This window comes from Pyrus communis, chromosome 8, assembly GCF_963583255.1.
Source record: "Pyrus communis chromosome 8, drPyrComm1.1, whole genome shotgun sequence".
Taxonomy (NCBI): Eukaryota; Viridiplantae; Streptophyta; class Magnoliopsida; order Rosales; family Rosaceae; genus Pyrus; species Pyrus communis.
In genome coordinates this window covers 23548038-23569932 of record NC_084810.1, presented here as the reverse complement: position 1 = coordinate 23569932, position 21895 = coordinate 23548038, and the positions used below count along the sequence as shown (strand labels likewise).

Sequence of the window (21895 nt, the reverse complement as noted above, 5' to 3'; positions counted from 1 at the left end):
AAGCAATAGTACAACCATCCTGCATTAATTTCCTCTTCATATATACTTTCCTACACTGCCGACTTCTTCTTCTCCATTCTCAACCAATTTCTGAGTTTCTATACCTGAAAATGGCCGATGCGCTTGTTTCCACGCTACTAGAGAAGCTAGCTACAATGGCTTATGAGTACATAGAGGACGAGGTGAAACTCGTTCTAAATGTTAAGAAAGAAGTTGAAGAATTCGCTGGGAATCTCAAAGCTATTCAAGCTGTGCTTGAGGATGCAGAGCAAAGGAAAATGAAGGAAGCCAACGTGCAACACTGCCTGAAGGAAATATCGTACCAGATGGTGGATGTGTTGGATGAGTGGAACACTGACATTCTGAGACAACAAATTGAGAAACAAGAAAGAGAAGGTGCAACTCATCTTGCTCCACAGAAGAAGGTATGTTTCTCTATTTTCGCTCGTTGTTTTGGTCTTGGCCCGGTCGGCAAGGTAATTAGTCGTCATGAAATTGCTCACATCTAAATGGGGAGTTAGCTGAGATTTATAAGCAAAGACAAATGTATAATTTTCAGCTCACTGAAAAAGTCATTCAAAAACAGCAAACTTCGTCTTTTGTCGATATATCTAAGATATTTGGTTGAGAAAAGGAAAAAGATAGTTTGATAAGGAAGTTGGTGAGTGATACTAGTAGAGAAGGGAGGGGGCTCCTCATCATTCCTATTGTAGGGATGGGAGGTATGGGAAAGACAACTTTGGCTCAACTAGCTTATAATGATGCCAAAGTTAAAGCTCATTTTCAAAAGAGAATATGGGTTTGTGTGTCAGAGCCTTTTGATGAGATAAAGATTGCCAAAGCGATTAGTGGTGATGCTTCCTCAAGTTCAAATGAGTTGGATCATGTCTTAGAATATATGTCTAGATCCATTGAGGGGGTAAAGTTTCTTCTTGTGTTGGATGATGTGTGGACCGAAGACAGTAAAAAGTGGAATCAATTAAAGTTTTCATTGATGCAAAATGGGGCTGAGGGTAGTAGAATATTGGTAACCACCCGAAAACAAAATGTTGCTAATATGATGAGGGCAACCTCTCACGTGATCAATCTTGTGGAGTTGAGCGAACAAAATTGTTTGTCAGTCTTTAATCACATGGCATTTTCTAATAGAGAAATAGGCAAGTTTGAGGTGTTTGGAGAAATCAGTGGGGAGATTGTAAAAAAGTGTAAGGGTTTGCCACTTGTTGCAAAGACTTTAGGCAGTATGATGCGCAATAAGAGGACAAGGAGTGAATGGTTGAAGGTTCTGAATAGTAAAATATGGGATTGGGAAGAAGTGGAGCAAGAAGTTTTCCAGCCATTATTTCTAAGTTATTATGATTTGGCCCCGAGAAACAAATGTTGCCTTTTATATTGTGCTATTTTTCCAAAAGATTATGAGTTTAGTAGAGATGAGTTGATTAATCTTTGGATGGCACAAGATTATCTTAATTCTAGAGAGAATAAAGATAAAGGAAAAATTGGTCAAGTTGTTTTTGATAATTTAGTTGCGCGATCTTTTTTCCAAGATTTTGAGAAACACTCTAACACTGGTGTAATAATAGGTTGCAAAATGCATGACATTGTACATGACTTTGTGCAATTTATCACCAAGAAGGAATGTTTAATTACGGAGGCTGAGGGTGCAAACCATAAAATAGAGGCGTTGGGTAGCAAGGTTCGCCATTTGACCATAATGGCTATAGCTGACAGTCAAGCTTTATTTTTTATCACTTCAGGCAATTGCAAAAATCTACGTACGCTCAAAACAATTAACTCAAGTGTTGCTAGGGTATACGCTATTAACTACTAAATGTATAAAACCCTAAATGTATTGAACAGAGATATGTAAACAGAAATGAAGAAAGAGAAGAAGTTGAGAGATTTTGTATTTCTGAGAGTGGAGAAAGTAGTCTTTTTCAGAATACCAAACATCCCTACAATATCAGCTATTTATACTAGCTAATATCACTTTACACAATGACTCTATTACCCTTTTCTAACAACTCCATTCTAACTAACTCAAACTAAGTAACTAACCAATGGCACACTGCCATATGTCAACATGACTATGGTTATTACTCCCCCCACAAACTGAGCGGAGCTAGGGAAGCGAAGTTTGCTGTAGAACCATTACCCAAGCCAAGAGACCTGCAATGTTTCTGAAAAATGGGACTATGCAAACCCTTTGTAAAGACATCGGCCACCTGATCATCTGTGGGAATGTAGTGGACCAGAAGATCCCCTCGTTGAACCTTTTCACGCACGAAGTGATAGTCCGTGTCAAGATGCTTGATCTTGGAGTGAAATACTGGATTGGAACTCAAAGCCAGGGTAGAAATGTTATCACAGTATATGGATGGTGGAACTGAGATGGATTGATGAAGATCCTTAAACACAGAACGAATCCAAAATACATCAGCTGCACAGTGAGCTAATGCCTTATACTCTGCCTCCGTGGAGCTTCGAGAAACTGTGGACTGCTTTTTAGACTGCCAAGAAACAGGATTGTTCCCCAAATAGACAACAAAACCTGTGATTGATCTTCGGGTGTTGATATCCGCTGCCCAATCCGAGTCAGAATAGGCAGTAATATTGAATTCCTGGCTTTTGGTATAGTGTAAGCCATAACCAACCGTCCCCTGAATGTACCTCAAAATCCTTTTGACCAAGACCATATGGACATCAGTAGGTTGTGCCATGAATTGGCAGACCATGTTTACTGAGTAGGCTATATCAGGACGAGTAAAAGTAAGGTACTGGAGAGCCCCAACAATGCTCCGATAGTGACTAGGATCAGACACCAAAGTTCCTTCACCAGCCAGAATTTGAGTATGAGGTTTACATGGTGTAGATGTAGATTTACAGGTATCCATTCCTGCCTTTTGTAACACATCCTTGGCATATTTAGCTTGGGAGATAAACAAGGAACCATCATCTCTATATTGTATATGCAATCCCAAAAAATATGTTAACCTCCCCATATCCTTGAGGTCAAATACACCAGCCAGATCATCAATGACAGATTGAATTTTAGTAGAATCTGATCCAGTAAGAATGATGTCATCAACATACAATAAGAGCAAAATTATATCACTACCATCAATCTTGACAAAGAGACTCGAATCAGAAGATGATGATTGAAAACCAACAGCTGGAAGATAGCTTGTGAACTTCGAGTTCCAAGCTCGAGGAGCCTGTTTTAACCCATAAAGGGATTTGACCAATTTGCAAACATAGCCAGGACAGGTAGCATCCACAAACCCTTGTGGTTGTTTCATATAAACCTCCTCCTCCAAGTCACCATGAAGAAAAGCATTTTTGATATCGAGTTGTCGTAATGACCAACTAAACTGAGTAGCTAAAGCCAAGATAAGCCTCACAGTGGTATGGCGAACCACTGGACTGAAGGTCTCTGAGTAATCCAAGCCTTGCTCCTGAGAAAACCCCTGGGCTACCAAACGAGCTTTAAACCGAGATATGCTACCATCTGGATTTTTCTTAACCTTATACACCCATTTACTGCCAATAACAGACCTATGAGAAGGTGGTGGAACAAGTGTCCACGTGCCTTGAGATTGTAATGCATTAAACTCCTCCTGCATGGCAGTTTGCCATTCTGGTGACATAGAAGCAGCTTTAAATGTCCTAGGTTCTTCACAAGTGGAAATGTCAGCAATAAAGGAAAATCCCTCAGAGACAGACACACTCAAAGGGGTAGATGAACCGTCAGAATAGAAATCATCAAGTTGTAAAGAGCACAACTGAGGTAGAGAAGCAAGACAACCCACAAAGCTTTTCCTGGGAATCGCACCAGTTCTTAACCTGGTTTGAATACACTCCCTAGGGATAGGTGTGGAGACCAAATTAGTAGTATGTGGAGGTGAGAAGGAAGGAATAACTTGCTGATGAGAAGCAGATGCAATGACAGATAGTACTGGAGTAGGAACTGGTGAAGAAGAGTGAACCAGAGATGTGTCAGAGCCCTGAACTTCTGGCTCTGGTGACACATGATCTTCTGATGGGGTAGTATTTGGAGAAAAGAAATCGACATCTGTCTGAGATAAAGAGTGTTGAGAGCCTCCAGGAGTTGTATTGTGCTGCGAAGAAGACACTGGTATAGTGACCAGCACAGATACAGGTCTTGATTGCTCCTGTTCCTCATAACTAGCCATTCTTGTAGGACCTGTATGTGAAACCATTCTGGCAGGAAATAAAGATTCATCAAAATAGACATGCCTGGAAATAACCATCCTCTTGGTTTGCAAGTTATAACAGATCACTCCTTTGTATCCTTGGTGATAACCCAAAAATACACACATCACTGATCTTGGTTGTAATTTGTTACTATTGTATGGTCTGAGACATGGAAATACAGCAGAACCAAAGATCTTAAGGAATTGGATATCTGGTAGCTTCTTATATAATGACAAGTATGGAGAGCTAAAACCCAAGCTTTTGCAAGGCATGTTATTAATGAGCCTAACAGAATGAGCACAAGCAAGAAACCAGAACACAGAAGGCAAGCCAGAAGCACTAAGAATAGTAATTGCAGTGTCCAAAATATGCCTATGTTTCCTCTCAGCAACTCCATTCTGCTGAGGAGTATAAGGACAGGAAATAAGTTGTATAATTCCTTTGGCAGCAAGAAATGAAGCAAACCTCTTGCTTGTATATTCACCTCCCCCATCTGTTTGCAAGGACTTAATTGGAATGCTAAACTGAGTCAGGACAAACTGATAGAACTGAACAAAAATTGTAAACACATCAGATTTATTGCTCATGGGGAATATCCAAACAAATCTCGTATATTCATCAACAAATGTTACATAATACCTATATCCCTCTATAGATCTTACAGGTGCTGGTCCCCAGACATCAGTATGTACTTTCTGAAAAGGAGAGGTACATCTATCAGTTCTAACAGGAAATGGAAGCCTAGACATTTTGCCTTGGATACAAGAGATACAAGTATGATGATTATCATCTGTTTGAATTGGAATATTCGATTGTTTCAACATGAAAGTCATTACATCATGAGCTGGATGTCCTAATCTCTGATGCCAGACATTATTCTTCACTGCTTTTCCCAGATAAGCTGCTGGACACCTGGTGATATGCTGAGAACCCTTTGCACTTGTGACCACTGGAATCTGGAACAATTCATCAGGCCTACTCCTTCCCTGGTACACTATCTCCCTTGTCCTCTTGTCCTGCACAAAGAATGCAGACTCATCACATATAAACCAGCTGTTATTATCTGCACATAACTGTTTCACGGAAAGTAAACTCCTAGCAATAGTAGGCACATGTAAAACTTTGTTAAGAATCAGGGAATGAGTAGGAGTCTGAAGCTTAGTAGATCCAATATGTTTAATTGGGAGACCAGTACCATTCCCAATTGTTATTTTTTCAGAACCCTCAAAGGGTTTTACTTGAGAAAGAGCACTAAAGTCAGAGGTTATATGATGGGACGCACCAGAATCAACAGTCCAGGTATCTTGAGGAAAAGAGTGAGGTGACTGCTGTGCATTCATTGCAGACAAAGATGAAGATGGAGGATGACCTTGATACGCATAGTTTCCCCTGTGATAGCAATCCAAAGCTGAGTGACCCCTCTTCCCACAGATCTGACACTCAACTGCAACACCTGTAAGAGGCATATTGGTATTCCTTTGAAAACAGTTAACTGCAGTGTGACCTCTCTTGTTACAGATCTGACACTCAATCACCACTGTAGTCCTATTATCAACAATGCCTGACCAGGTAGTAGGATTCCCAGATTGTCTTGATCCCCCCAAGTACCCTGAGGAATTCCCTCTTCCTCTAAAACCATTATTATGCCTGTAACTGTGAACACCCCTGTAGTTGTTATTACCCCTGTAATTATTTCCAAAGGATCCAGAGGGTACATTTGAGGACTGTGATCTAGAGACAGGTGGACCACTAGAATTTGCAGAAAAACCATATCCATATGACTCATTTGGAAACACACCAGGTGGTGGAAAATAATATGGCTGCTGGAATTGAGATTGTGAAGACAAATATGGCTGGGAACTTAGATGTGGTGGTAAAGATGCCAAAGAATCACACGGTACTGCTGTGACAGTACCAGCAGTGACAGCTGGAATATGAGCATGACTGTGAGAATTTGAAGATGAAGCAGACGAGTGAGACCCAATGTTTGAACTAGAACTAGTAACTGGACCAGAACTGGACCCTTGCACATACAAAGCAGACATATTCTGAGTAACTATGTTCATATCCCCCTCAATTTCCCTCTCAGTACCGAGTAACAATGCTCGGAACTCCTTCAACGTGAGTGTGGACTCCCTAGCCAATATAACAGTACGAATAACCCCAAATTCCTTTGGTAAACCAGCAAGACCAGCAATCATAACATCATTATCTGAAATAGTCTCACCTGCAGCACTTAGTTGTTCTCTAATATGCTTGAGCCTCAACAAATATTTGTCAATTGTATCAGACCCTTTTTGAATCGTGTGTAGTTCAGTTTTCAAATGATTGATTCTAGATTTAGACACAGTGGCATATCGATCAACAAGATTACTCCAAGCCTCATATGCAGTGCGACATCCAATCACATATTCCATAGCCTCATCAGTTAAAGTAGCAAGCAATAAACTCAATAATGCCATATCAACAGTTTCCCATGCAGTATATGCACCTGTGACCTCTCTTGTAACCCCATGTTCTGAATCAACAACAAACTTTGATGGACAAGGAGTGGTACCATCAAAATGACCAAACAACTTATACCCCCTAAGCACCGACTGAAACTGAAATGCCCATTTAGCAAAATTATCATCCCTAAGCTTAATGGTAAGCATTCCCAAAACACCTTCAACCTTAAATGAAGACGCATCCATGACAGAAAGATTGATAGTTCCACAGAACAAGACAACTATACGATCAAACCAAAACCAGCTCCAGAGAATGACACTCTAAAGAAATCAAGAAAGACGAACACTTTCTTGCAACAATGCAACCCAATTATAGTACTGCAATCAATATGCCAACTAACAGACAATTTTCACAATTCATACACCAGAATTCATTCATCAAATCAGGAGAAAACATGACAGAATCCCCAATTCACCAATTCAACAATACAGGAGAAAACATAATAGAATCCCCAATTCACCAATTCAGCAATACAGGAGAAAACATAATAGAATCCCCAATTCACGAGAAACATGACAGAATCTCAGACGCCATTCTTGTACAGAACGCAATCAACATTCAAGAAAACCCAGATAAAGAACCATGAACAATCTCACCAGATCAGCGACAGAAAAATCCGTGCAAGAACCACCAAGAATCTGCATCAGAGTAGCGGAAGAAACCCCAGAGATCGAACACGGCCGTCAACCTTCACCGGCGATGATACCATATTAACTACTAAATGTATAAAACCCTAAATGTATTGAACAGAGATATGTAAACAGAAATGAAGAAAGAGAAGAAGTTGAGAGATTTTGTATTTCTGAGAGTGGAGAAAGTAGTCTTTTTCAGAATACCAAACATCCCTACAATATCAGCTATTTATACTAGCTAATATCACTTTACACAATGACTCTATTACCCTTTTCTAACAACTCCATTCTAACTAACTCAAACTAAGTAACTAACCAATGGCACACTGCCATATGTCAACATGACTATGGTTATTATACGCTAGTTTCATTTTACAATTTGAATGTCTTAGGACGATAAATTTGTCTCAAAATTCTATCAAAGAACTCCCATAAGAGATTGGTAAATTGATACATTTGAGACATACTGATTTGTCTTGGAGTCAAAATTTGGAGAAATTACCAGACACCATTTGTGATTTATACAATTTGTATACCTTGGACATTCGGAGCTGCAAATCAATTAAAACATTGCCGGATAACATGAGAAAGTTGATAAGCTTAAAGCATCTTTACATTGGTGGGAGTTACTCATTGAAGCACTTGCCAAAAGGGATAGGGAGATTAACAAGTTTGCAAACACTGGACGTGTGTCCTCTGTTTTCTGTTGACAACAACGAAGCATTTCAAGTTGGAGATCTGAGAACCTTGAACCACCTTCAGGGAAATCTCACAATAAGAATACTGGGGAAGTTGAAAGATGGGAGCCAAGTTGGTGAAGCACAATTGCGGGACAACAAGCAACTTTTTCATCTCCAGCTTGATTTTGCTGAATTGTGCGAGGTTGGAGAAAGCATTGTACGAATAATGAATGTCTTACGACCACATGATAATCTTGAATCTTTAGGGATTGATGGGAATTTTGGCTCCACCTGGCCTAATTGGATGTTTTCTTTAAAAAAGTTACGATTCCTTACTCTGCAGAATAATTCGGGTTGTGAAAGTTTGCCTCCTCTTGGGAGATTGCCGTTCCTCGAAAAACTGTACGTAGGGGAGATGTCGGGTGTAAGAAAGGTTGGTGGTGAGTTTTTGGGAGTAGAAGATGATCAAACATGTTCTTCATTCAAGTCATCCTCATCAATATTATTCCCAAAACTGAAGCAACTCCACTTTTACAAAATGTCGTTTTGGAAGCGCTGGGAAGGCGTGAAAGGGTGGAACAAAGGGGATTCTGGAATCACAATCATGCCATGCCTTTCTTCATTGGAAATAAGTCAGTGCTATGCTCTGGAAACACTGCCAGACTTCCTCTGCAAAATACCACTGCAGAACCTTACCATTTTCTGGTGTCCGAAACTTGAAGAACGTTGCAAGCATGAGGAGAGGCCCAAGATTTCTCACGTCCCAAACATCGAGTTTCATGCTTTGCCGGTGATGACGTTTCATATTGGTGAGTTGCAGTGCTTTGATTTTTTTACTTGATTTGGATATGCATATACAAATGCAATTTATTTAAGGTGAAAAGAGTATGAAAAAAAACAATTATAATTATTTGTACTCTAAATTGCAGATAATTGTGCAGAGGCCTAGGTCAAATAAACATCCAAGCCACTTGGTGCGGCGCTGGTTCCCTCCTCAAGACACGACTATGATCAAAATTAAGCTGTATTAATTCCAAAACCCCACTACGTTGAATGAGTTACTAATTAAGGTAAGCTAGACAGCATATATATATATATGTACGTATGTATGATATATGCCAAGCATACAACCGCGGTTGCTAGGGTTTTATGCTTTTTATCCACTACTTAATTTCTAGCTCCCTCCAGTCAGATCAAATCTGAAGTCTTGGTATTTTTTTTTTTTTTTGTCAATTTAATTCGAATGATTACTCAAAGAGCAATTTGTCTAATAGGGCATTCATATATTTATGACTTTAAAATACTTTGAGCATTGTTATTTGTTCGTCTACGAATTTTTTGACGTTTTAATATTTTTCAACAAATGGTGACCCGGGTACTATCTCATTTCTAGTTGTTGGATAGTGGCCAAATTAGGCTAGGAAACAAAACAATATTGATGAGGGAACATCATGATGAGGATTATGTTTCCTTGTTTTGTGGCTTGATTTGTTCCTTATTTTGTGGCTTGATTTGCTCCTTGTTTTGTGGCTTTTTCAAAGCCATAATTATTTGGCTTTCGGGTGGAAGAAAGGAGGAGAAGAAAAGGGGTTGTTTTTTATTTAAATGCCTTGCCAAAGGAGAAGGAACGGATGAAGAGAAAAGCATCCAAAGAGATGGTGAGAGCATTTGGCTCTACCATGGGCACGGGTGAGAGAAATCAAGAGAGCTAGAGTGAAAGATCTCTTGTGAAAGAACTCTTGGGGTAGAGTGAGGCTCTTGGGAAAATTCTGTGAGTGGGTGTACAAGGGATATGGGATTGGGTTATGTCGATTTAACTCATGTGTAACTTGTACTGTTTTTCTTATAGTGAAGAGCAATATCTCTCCGAGGACGTAGGCAGGTTTTTGCCGAACCTCGTAAATTTCTCGGTGTCTTTATTTCTCGTATTTTAAACTATTCAACTGTGGGTTTGTATGTTGGTGAAGATAATCAGCCAAGGCACAACAATAGCACCTGTTTCTTGACGTTTTAAATTTCATGTCGATAAGGTTTGGTTGGGTTTCCTGGGTTCATCCATCCATGCCGCCTTCTATGTTGTTCTAGTTAAGGTTTGAGGTTGTCAATTTTTGCTGCAGGCTGCACTGAAACATATGAGGACTTCTTTATGGGATCTGTGCATTTTAAAGATGTAGCTCTCACGCACATTTTAGTGTACGAGAACAAATCAGCGACCGCTAGGCACTTGTCCATTGAAGCTATATCACATTATGGCGACTTTGTGGCGAAGGTTGCTGAACTTCACCCTGAGTACAAGGTTCCCAGGTAAATTCTGGTATTGCAAAATGGATATGCAACCGAAACTATGTGCATATCTTATGTTTTAGTTGTCTGGTTTTCTGATAATACGCGTACTTTTGTGTAGTTTGCCAAAGGACACCCAACACGGCTTGCTGAGGGAATAAAAACGGAGCGAAGAAGCTAATGAACTTGGATTTAGAATTCATTCCCATGGATCAAAATATCAAGAATGTTGTTGAGAGCCTAAAGAGCAAGGGATGTGAACAAAATAAATGTTACAAGGCATGACTGGATTTCAACTCCTTTGAATTTTTCTGTGTGTGACCCGAACATCGACACATTGTTCTATTCTTTTTAGGTAGAAATCAGATTGGTATGACGATTTTGTTTTGCTTTATGTTAAATGGTTAACCTATATTTTGACAAATTGTTATATTCTGTTTTTGCAGCACCAGTTCATATCAATTATCAAATATGGCATTATAAACTTAACGTTTGATTTTCCCATCTGCAGCCTGCACTTTGTTCATCTGCAAATTTCTCTCTTATTATCCATCCAATTTCCAAGTTCGACGAAAACAGATTGTGGCCAGGCGGTGATTGTGGTGGTGGCGGGTGGGTTGGCAAGGGAGGGAGAGAAATGGTTTGTGGCGGGTCCGGTCAGGAGTGTTCTGTGATGGTCAAGAAATTTTCTAGCCATTATTTCTCTGTTAATACGATTTGGCCCAAAAAATAAATGTTGAGGCATAGATATGAGTCCAGTTACCAAGAAGTTGTGGTGGAAATTCTACATGGAGGAGTTTGGTGCTTCGAGGGCCGTTCAGGCTGTCGAAAAACACTGAGAACGCGAATGCTGCATTCAGATGGAAAGAACTGTTAGAGGCAAAAGTGAGGTGAACAAGAAAGAAAATAAGGCAGCTGAGAAGTTGAAGAGTCGGTATCAAATGGAAGCTGATCGAAAACAAAGCGGACGTGTTTTTGTTTGCACAGAGGCAGAGGTTCCTTGGTCATCGAGGAACAACAGAAGAAGAAGAAGAAGAAGAAGAGAGGAGGAGGTTTCGTCACCATCAAGCAATAATGCTTCCGTCCAAAAAAGGAAAGCTTGATTATGACCTGGTTTGGTACTGAGATGATTCTGAAAAAAGCTGCTATAAAAAAAAAAAAACTGAGAGCTGTTTTTGTGTTTGGTAAACACTTAGCTTCAGCTTTTTTTCACAGTTTTGGGTGAAAAAAAGCCAAAAACAAGAAGCTGCAAAACCCAACTTTAAAAAATCGGCTTTTTTTCACATCTGTTTTACATAAAAGTTTACCAAACACTCTAATACTGTTTTTTTTTTTTTTCAAAAGCACTTTTACAAAAAAGTTTACCAAACACTCTGCTGCTTTATTTCACAGCTGCTTATTCTCACAGCACAGCAGAAGCAGCTTTTTTTCAAAGCACAGCAATACCAAACCAGCCCTATGATTCATGAAGAAGGCGAAAAGAGATTTTCTTAACTGTCTTGAGGTTAAATCTTGCAGCTATGGCGATGATTAAATTGCAGAACACTTACAAGTGAGGCGCCATCGTTTCTGAAGATTACGCTCCAAGTCTCAACTTCTACTCAATAGGCAACAGCATAGCTTGATTGATAGCCTAGTCGTTTAGTTCTGATTTCACATGATGGTGATCAGATGAGGTTTAAATGCTTTTGTGAGTTTTTCTAGCTTCTGGAATGATGAATTGACGTGACGAAGCCACTAGGTCATCCACTTAAAAACAGAAACAATTGATTTTCACTTTTAGAACAGTGTTAATATTTGTATAAAATTTCAATATCGATATAGAATACCCTACATTCCTAAAGTTTCAACTATGTCATCTGCTCGTTGAAGCATTTGGATATGTGCGCGGTTATTGACCCAAGAGAATTTTTCAATATAGAGAAATTCTATTGTGTGATTATCACACTTTTACGGAATGCTACTAATTCACTTATATAACATGTGTATTTTTATGTACTATTTGACTTTATGCTCATAAATACTGATCATATCATTCATTCATACTATAACACTAAAATTAATAACACAATGTGATAGTCTGACGAACATAAAAACAAATTCATAAATAAATTAATAGTAGTTATACCATGTGACGGTGTGACCATGGACAAAAAGTTTCTTCTTTCTCAAAGCACTACTATGTGTTTTGTGCATGGGCCATGGGGAAGCAGGCACGAATTGGGGTATCTGGATTGGGCCTTTACTCCCAAATTTGAAATTGAAGCTCAACATAACAAACAAAAACTACCCACTGAAAATCAAGAAGCACATGCACATCCCAAAATATCCATCTTCCAACATCCACCTTCGAACCTGGACTATTTTTCAGGGCACGTACATAACTGAATTTTCGAGCATTGAATTCCAATAAAAAATAAAAAAAATATTTTGAGAGGTGGCTGTAAGTCCTCAGCCCAAAAGACAACATCCCAAAATACAAGTGCCCCCCACCAAATGGCCTCCTCATCTGTTCCTACTTTCCTCCACCTCCTCCTCCTCCTCTGCTCCGTTTCGCTCTCTCCAACCTACGCCGCTTATTCCGAGAGCAGCAGCAGCAGCAGCAGCAACAAAGTCAGAGTGGAGCTCTACTACGAAACGCTGTGTCCCGACAGTTATCAATTCATTGTTAATGATCTGATCAAGCTCTTCGAAACCGGAATCAACTCCATCACCGATCTGAAGCTCTATCCCTACGGCAACGCCAGGATTGGATCCAACAGCACCATCACTTGCCAGGTCCCTCTCTCTATCTGCTCATACTTATCTCCTTTGAGTTGATAAATTACAGTTTGATATGGAATATAAAAGTTTTTTTTTTTGTACAGTAATATAAGTTACTTGGCATGTGTTAAAAACTTAAAATTTGGTCTTTATAGCCAAAATGGTCTTTGTGATTTGCATAACTCTTCCCTTTAGTTCATGATGTTTAAAATAAAAAATCAGGAGAAGCAGTCCTGAATTTGTAATTTTGATCATTTCATAAAAACTTATATTAAATAAGGACCAAATTAATAAAAATGGCCTCAATTTAATAAACAATGGCCAAATGATTTGATAAAAATTGAGGGTATTTTTGTTGTTTTAGCCTTATTTAATGGAGATTTTTCATGGAATGACCAAAATAATTGATGGTGGATAACTCAGAACTAGTTGTATTGATTTCAAATATTAGGACCAAAGTGAGGAGTTATGCAAATTTTGGGATCATTTTGGCTAAAAAGCCTAAAATTTGACATGTCATGTAAAGTAATTTAATTTTGCAATACTAGTTACTTTTTACATGTATCAAAATGTAATTTGCGGGAGGAGATGAATTCAGACGATCAAATGATGTTGGTTTGAACACTATAAAGCGATTGATATTAAATTATGCTTATGCATAAATTACGTTTTAAAACGGTAAATTAGCAATGCCTCGCAACTTATGACATTTCTTTGATTTGTCTCGTTGACTTTCAATTTGGTTATGTGTTCCTTAATCTTTGAAAACATGTCAGTTTGCCCCACCTCGTCAAAGTTGTAACATTTTCTGCTAGTTCTACATTTAAATGGATGAGAAAAGCTCCCAACTTGACAGATTTGATGGCAGGGACAAATTGACACATTTTAAAAGATTGAGGCTCGTAAAAAAATTGAAAGAACAAAGTACAAGGGCAAATTGAAACAAGGAAGTAAGTCTAAGGGCAATACACAAAGAAGAGTTCTTGCACACTGTCAAATTATCATGGGTAGAGACTAGAGACTAAGTATATTTGTTTTAGTTTAGGCTTCTAGGTGACCTCTGTGCCAATGACCAGTCAGTAATTTCATCTTTGACCTTTGTCTTTCTCTTTCTATAAAAATAGTCAATAGATGTCAACGTGACTGCCACTTAGTACTTTGGTCTAGTGGTATTCACTTGTAAGTGAGAGGTCTTAGGTTCGATTCTCGCCAAAGGTGAATTTGAACCACAGTATTGCCAGCCCATTGTAGCCCACCGTACAAATAGGAGAGGATTGGAGGACAGGGGGAGGACAGAGGAATTTAGAGGGGAGATAATCTTACTCTGAAAACGTAAGCATAAAGAGAAAAAGAGTAAAACCTATTATTTATTAAATACCACTATTTAGAGAAATACTGAAATATCACCAAATAATTGACTAAAATTTAGTAAAAGAAGAGAAGGAGAAAATACGGTATAACGGAATATTAACGAAATTATAGACGATGAATTTATATCTTACATGTATTTTTTTGGGTCAAACATCTTACATGTATTTAGGTAACAACAAACTGCCAACTGTTAAAAAAGAAACAAACAGATCAACTGCCAACTATTTGTCTGAATTTTCCACTTGTAATCCACCAATTTTGGGCAAAGGCAAAATCTCTGACTTGATCTCTGGTTCTTGCTCTGTTCAACAGGATTCACAAATGGCGTAATTAACGCTTGAGTGACAACCCCATAAACACCTAATAAGCTCTTCCTTTCTCTTTCAGCTTTCCTAATCATTCAATGGCGTCCGCTCGGCTTGAAAGTAGAACCCTTTCTTTTTCTCTTATGTCCTGCCTCGTCTTGGTTGCTGTGTTCACACCCCCTTCTTCTGCAGCCAGAACTCCACCTTCAGATTCTGGTAAAGTTTCGTTGGCTTTGTATTATGAGTCCCTCTGCCCCTACAGTGCCAACTTCATTGTGAATTACCTTGTCAAGCTCTTCGAAGATGACCTGATCTCCATTGTTGATCTCAAGCTTTCTCCTTGGGGTAATGCCAAGCTCAGAAGCAACGACACATTCACTTGCCAGGTCCTCTAATCCAACCTGTTTTCTTTTCTTTTTTTTTTAAATCGGGGTTTAATCGTTGACCGGTCCTTTGAATGATGATTGTCCTTAATTTTTGGAACAAAGTAATTTGCCTAAACATTCTAACATGTGGGTTTTGTCTATTCTTTCTTAAGTTTTAATTTTCTGAGTGTTGCTATGCATTTCACTTGTGTTTCAAATTCAATTTGTCAACTTGGGATTTCTTTATGGTTGCAGCATGGTCCGTCTGAATGTTTATTGAACACTGTGGAAGCCTGTGCGATCGAGATCTGGCCTGCATTGGTAAGCCTTTATCAAACTAGTTATAATCCTAACTAAGCATTTTTTTAGTATTTACCTGCAAAATATTTCATGGTGCAATGGTGTTTGTTATTCGATGGTTATTGTATAGTAATAAAATGGTGGTTTAGTTAAACTGATAAATCATTTTAGAATTATTTACTGAATTCTTTGTGATATTTCCTTCGATTCGTTATGTAATTATTTTTCAATCTACCTGGATAATTAGTGCTCGTACTATATAGGGTTGTCAGTTGGTTTTATAGAAATGTATCCTAATTTGAATGCCAGTTATGGACTTTTGCCAGACTTAACAGAAAGTAGTATTTAAGTTAGAAACGCTAATTCTGGTTCACTATCACTGTTGTGCAGAACGATCATTTTCCTTTCATTTATTGCGTCGAGAGTTTGGTTTACAAGCACAAGTATCCCCAGTGGGAGTCATGTTACGAGAAACTGGGCTTGGATTCAAAACCTATTGCTGAATGCTACAGCAGTGGACTTGGTAAAGAGGTTAGTTTTCTGTGCTTGTTGCATTCAGCTCATTAATTATTCACAGAATTCAAAAAGTTGCAACTTAAAACATGCCTTCGTAATGCATCTGCATGCATATTTAATTGTATTTTAACAAGGATCGAACTTTATGTCTTCTCTCATGATGTTCTGCTGTATGAGTTTAAAAAGGTGATTCTTCAATTATATGAGTTGTATATTGCAGGCCGTGCAAAAGCGTAGTGTCCAAATATTGTCGGACTGTATATGTTTCCGCCACTTGTATTACTGGATTATTAACTGTATGGTACGAATTGGGCACGCAACTAGTACCTTAAATTTGTAGAACATTGGAAACCTGACCCTTCCACAACTCTAATAGTTTGTGTTTTAGTGGCATATGGCCAAACTACATGAAACAAGTTGATTACACAGAGGAAGCATGTACACAAAGACAGCATAGGTAGTAGAGGTGAAGGGTAGGATGCATCACGCTGTCAAAACACTTTTTTTTTTTAACATTTCACTGATTCTTGATCATGGCATTGTTGGAACAACTTTCTGTTATTCTGTTGAGTAGGACGGTACAAATTCTGCTTCTCATTTTCTCGTTTTCTCGTTTGTTATGTGATTTTTATGAAAAAGGAACACAATATAAGTGAAATTATTCTTTGGCAGCTTGAACTACAGTATGCAGCTGAAACCAGTGCACTCCAGCCTCCGCATCAGTATGTGCCATGGGTAGTTGTGGATGGACAGCCACTTTATGAGGTTTGTTCCTTTCTCATAAATCAGATTCCCAACGCTTTACGATTGCCACCAAGTTTGGTTATGCATATGTGTAGTTTTTATTCATTTAGACCATTGATGAACATTTGTCACTATCGTTCTATCATTGGGATCTTCAAAAAATTGCGTTCTTCTCCTGTTGCAGGACTACGAAAACTTCCTGAGCTATGTCTGCAATGCCTATAATGGCACCACTGCCCTCGAGGCCTGCAGTAAAATATCCCTCAATACCAGGAAAAGTTCCAAATCTACCCATTCCGTTGGCTGCGAGGGAAATATGCCAGCAGTATTAGGAAGAATAGGATCGACCATAAAATCGTGGATCCGTCAAATGAACCTGGCAATTTGGATGTAGACGTTCATGGTGTGATAGCTTGAAGTTCATGTAGCTTCTTCATATTTCCCGTTTCCAATGGAGTGCAGTTACTTTGTGAGTTTGTTGGTACTGAACTAAGACCCTTACTGTGCTGGGAGTGTGTCTTTCTCATTACTGTGCTCAATAAATATACAGGAACAGAAATATGTCGTGTAAATGAATTCTGTTTATTTAATTTAAATATATAATATAGTAAACTTTAGTATTGAAAAGCATTGTGGGGGTCTGTGCAATTGATACTTTTGTATTATTAGCACAAGACGCTATACGGTGGTGTACTGATGTTATACAAGTCCGTTATCCAAGTCCTCGCTAGAAATCTGAAGGTCATGGATTTCAGTCGCTATGGCCAATTCATTCTAAATTTTGGCCCACCAACACTCCGAAGTATTCTTTGCTTTGCCTGTCTCAAGACAATTTGTTGAGTGAGACTTTTGAAGAACTTAAGTATTTTGATGCTAATGTTATCGGATTCTAAATCTAAATTACTCATACGAGTTGATTATTGCTTAGATGTGCCATGTACGTTGTCAGATTGATTATTGCTTAGGTACATGTATGGTGCAAATTAACAATCTGAAAATATAAGAATATGCCCGCAACTCACTGTAAGTGAGGCAAGAGATAGTTATCATGTTAAAGGGGGGTGTAGCTTCAATGCTTGCTACATGTGTTTTAATTGTTAGATTTCATTTCCACTATTATTTAAATTTTTTATTTTCGATTTTATTCAGTTTTCATACTACTCAATACTACGTACTGAAAAAGTATCATGTTTTATTCTATACTGCTCAATGCCAAACACTTTTGTGATTTGGGCGGACTGAGGAACCCATTGGCTTTCATGGGCTAATCGCAATAGCCGAATACTCCCAACCTGCTTGCAAATTGGATTGGAGTCCAAGGTGCTATACAAGCCGAGAGACTCCCCAAACTTTACTAAGCATGCATAGTCAGTTTTCATATAGATAAACTTTGTTCCGGTCATACATTCATCGCCTAATATTTTCATTTCAGATGTTATAATATGAGTGAACAATATAATTTATACGTCACTTGGTCTTATTACCGGAGAAGCAATGAGAAATTGTTATGTCATATCACATTCTAAGACCAAAAAAGAATCTCACATAGCCCTCAATAATTTGCAATACAAACCCCTCAAATTTGGCAAAGACGTGTCTAATCCTATTTTTATCTTATGAGAAGTTATGATTTTGAACTAGTGGTCACTTCGAATCTTCCAAATATGAAGCAACAAGATTTAATCATTAAGAAACAATTGATAAGAACTACATCTCATCAAGTGACCTCTACCACCATGTTTGGTAGGAAGGAAACGTAGAGGAATGAAAAGTCAAGAGACTGATTGGGAGTTTGATTTTTGATAGGCCTTGATTGCAAAGTACAAGAAAAAGAAGCGTCCAGGAAGGAGATACTCTTTTGGTTTTGGGTCTACAAACTCGATTCCTCCAATAAGCATTTAGTAAAAATTTCAATCAGTTGTAATACTCTCAAGGACAGTTTGATAATTTTATCGTTTTCAGTTTCTAATTGTTGTTTTCATTTTTTTTTTTAACTGAAAACTCGTTTGGTAACTACGTACTTCTTTTCAACAAAATGAAAATTGAAAACCAAAAAATAAAAAACTACTTTCTTTGAGTTTTCAAAATTTGACTTTCAATTTTCAGTTTTTCATTTTCTTGAAAGAGTGTTTAGTTTTCAAAAACTAAAAACTACTAAAAATGAAAAACGGCCACTCATTTAACATAATTGTTGGCACTAGGGTGGACTTAACTAATCCATATTTCTCCTTTTCAAGACATCTTCTTTTCGGAGAAATTCTTACATACAATCGAAATATATTTCTTCGTATCTGTAACTCTCATTACGTGAAATCCTCAGTAAACTTAAAGCAAAATCAAAATCTCCGTGGAATTTCCCAGTTACATACGGTACAAATCTCTCCGATCCTCCTTGAGAATCTGGTGCTAGGGACTCTGGACTACAAAAGTTTCAGTCTCTATCAAGAAACATCATATGGTTGCCCTAACCCATCAAGTGAATGTATGGTCAATGATGATACATTCATCCAAAATAACGAAGAGCCACGCAATTTAAAACTCTGTAATTTGCTCCTTTAATTTGTCTTGTACTGCACGGGTCAGACCCTTGTGGTACTCACTAGGGTCCATGACTCCAAAGCAAAACCACAGAGTCCAACACTTACCCACCCATGTCCTACCACATTGATTTCCTTGTTCTCTAAGTTATAGCAACGATGCAACTCAAACTTCGCTTGTTGGACTAGCTTTGTGCAAATGAGAAGACTGCCACGACCCGATGACCACAGTCGCCCATTCGTGCGTGAGTGATTCTAGCCCTATATGAACACGTGACTCAAATACATCTACGGTTAAAAACTAATCACTCATTCATGCGCAATTGAAACTAGCATTTTCCTTTTTCTGTCTGTTTCTTGGAGCATCCAAGGCTGAGAGCGATTGGATACTGTCTGTGAAGAAATCTACGCTTCATATATCTTGTCGGAGACTCAAACTACAGTTTGTCAAAAACGTCGGGAGGGACCCATGCATATATACATATGTGCATAAATCAGTATATATCACTATAGGGTCGTATCTATGCACATTATTATTCTTCTTCTACTGCCATTGGCTTTTTCTGCGCGTTAGGCTCCCTGCTAATGCGTGAATGCAAAGGGACACCACCCACTGTTTTCCCAATTCCTTCAGAGCAAAAGGCCCTACTCAGTTACTCTGTACAAAAGAAAGCACCACCATTTGACAAGGCCTTTGCCCTTCGGTCAATATTTTCCCTCCAAACAAGTTAGAAGCAAACATCATTCTTTTCAGGCTTTTTAGCCAAAATGATCCTTGAGATTTGCATAACATATATTTAAAATCAATAGAAGTGGTCCTTGAGATTATCCACCATCCATTATTTTGGTCATTCCATTAAAAAACTCCGTTAAGTGGTCCCTGAGTTTTTTAATGGAATGACCAAAATGATAAATGATGGACAATCTCAAGGATCAAAGTTAGGTGTTATGCAAAACTCAGGGACCAAAGTTATGTGTTATATATACTCTCAACTTAACGGAGTTTTTTAACGGAATAACCAAAATAATGGATGGTGGACAATCTCAAAGGCCACTTCTATTAATTTTACATCATAGGGACCGAAGTTATATGTTATGCAAATCTCATAGACCATTTTGACTAAAAACCCTTCTTTTCATTCTTCCCTTTTTCACATTATAAACTATGAATTACGATGAATATTGGTGTTTAATCTATGTCAAGGATAGCGTTTGGTCACGTATGCATACAACGTTTCTCTCACAATTGTTCATCACGTAATCGGTAAATTTAGCAAAAGATGATTGGAAGGTATGCCTTGTATATTTACCAGTATTATGCAATTATTTTACCCTACCGGCTCAAGTAAAAGGAGGAACAAGAAAAAAGAAAGGTAAATCCCTAATATTTTCTTTTTAAACTTGTTGCATTGAATTATTTTATTCCAGTTTTTGTGATTAGATTTGTGTACAGTGTTTGTGATTAGATTAACCCTACTTTATTTAAAGAAAGTTTAACCCCTATTTGTTTAACTCATGCATTGGATGATAGTTTAATGGTACGAGTAACTTTTTGGTGTATTCTGAACATGATCACATAACATACTTCATTCCATCATACTACGTTTATTTAGTTAATTATTAGCTTGCACCTTACATGTTAATTAACTTTAATATCTTGTTAGATTGCACTTTTCATTTCTTTTTTCAGACTATTAACCGTGAGAATGTGAAGGATCCAAAGTCTCACATCGGTAAAAGACCAAATCTTGCAAGAGTTTATAAGGAATTTGGCTACTCCTCATATTATACTTGAAGGAGATAAATACCACATCTTATTTCCTGGATACAAAGAAATTAGTGAAAAGTATTAGGAATTTAGGATGAATAGCTGGAGGGGAAACAGGTATTACATTTGCTGTAGTTGTTACTAAAGTAAAGGTTAACACCACAAGATTGAAAATAAAAGTGAATATATGAAAACCCCTGAATAATACAAGAAGCGAGTAGATTATGATTTTTGAAATGCTTAGAAAAAATATGCATAATTCATTGGTTTTAAGTTATTTATAAGGATTTATGTGTGGTGCGATTCTTCAAATACTTAAAAGATTTTTTTTTCTGTTGCATGACCATTAAAAAACAAAGTTCCTGTTATGATACTGGAGTCACCAGATAAAGATTAAGTACGCCGTAATAGATAAACTAATTCTAATTAAATTTAGACAAAATTTCATGTCGAGTGCAAATTAAGGATCAGACAAATCCCCTAGCATGGTGTGTAAGATCATCTATCTATTTACACCGTCTGCATTACGATATTGTATAAGTTGCAAATTAACCTTTCTAATATAATATATAAATACTCATTATTTATAATTAAGTTATAATAAACTTAAACTGTTGCACACTACTTGCATATCAAGTTATCAACATCTACATTTGCATGTCAACATCGATATTTCCAGTATGATGTTCATATGTTTACATAAGAAAACGGTCTCAGAGGGTAAAGACATCAAACAAAGTAATCGACACAGTTTTCTTTGGGATTTTAGAAAGGAATTAACTCATATTGTACATGAATAAATTTATGCGAATAAATCTCTCCCACACACACATGTATGCACACTAAGAAGATAATACTAAACTTTAATTCATTAATTTTTTGCACTTATTTGGAGTGCACTCCTCCAA

General features: G+C 37.8%; 1 protein-coding gene and 1 pseudogene across 3 annotated transcripts; both read left to right on the top strand.

Annotated features, from left to right (window-relative positions):
* Positions 1 to 110: 110 nt before the first annotated feature.
* On the top strand, positions 111 to 10479 carry LOC137743175 (putative disease resistance protein RGA3; annotated as a pseudogene).
* A 2266-nt stretch (positions 10480 to 12745) lies between these two features.
* Positions 12746 to 17309, top strand: LOC137742507 (gamma-interferon-responsive lysosomal thiol protein). Of its 3 annotated transcripts, none has more exons than XM_068482390.1 (6): positions 12956 to 13096; positions 14840 to 15143; positions 15378 to 15443; positions 15813 to 15953; positions 16611 to 16703; positions 16867 to 17309. In XM_068482390.1, exons 2-6 carry the CDS (start codon positions 14856 to 14858, stop codon positions 17074 to 17076), a joined length of 798 nt encoding a protein of 265 aa, XP_068338491.1. In that variant the 5' UTR covers positions 12956 to 13096; positions 14840 to 14855; the 3' UTR covers positions 17077 to 17309. The 3 variants fall into 3 exon arrangements, with proteins under 3 accessions (XP_068338493.1, XP_068338491.1, XP_068338492.1); XM_068482391.1 differs by having other exon boundaries at positions 12958 to 13096; positions 14765 to 15143; XM_068482392.1 differs by lacking the exon at positions 14840 to 15143 and having other exon boundaries at positions 12746 to 13096.
* Positions 17310 to 21895: the final 4586 nt, after the last annotated feature.

Bases quoted from the DNA above. Each gene is read 5' to 3' on its own strand.
- LOC137742507 (XM_068482390.1), top strand. From the start codon at position 14,856: ATGGCGTCCGCTCGGCTTGAAAGTAGAACCCTTTCTTTTTCTCTTATG. The intron at 15,144-15,377 runs GTCCTCTAATCC...TTATGGTTGCAG, and splicing joins ACGACACATTCACTTGCCAG to CATGGTCCGTCTGAATGTTT. The intron at 15,444-15,812 runs GTAAGCCTTTAT...ACTGTTGTGCAG, and splicing joins TCGAGATCTGGCCTGCATTG to AACGATCATTTTCCTTTCAT.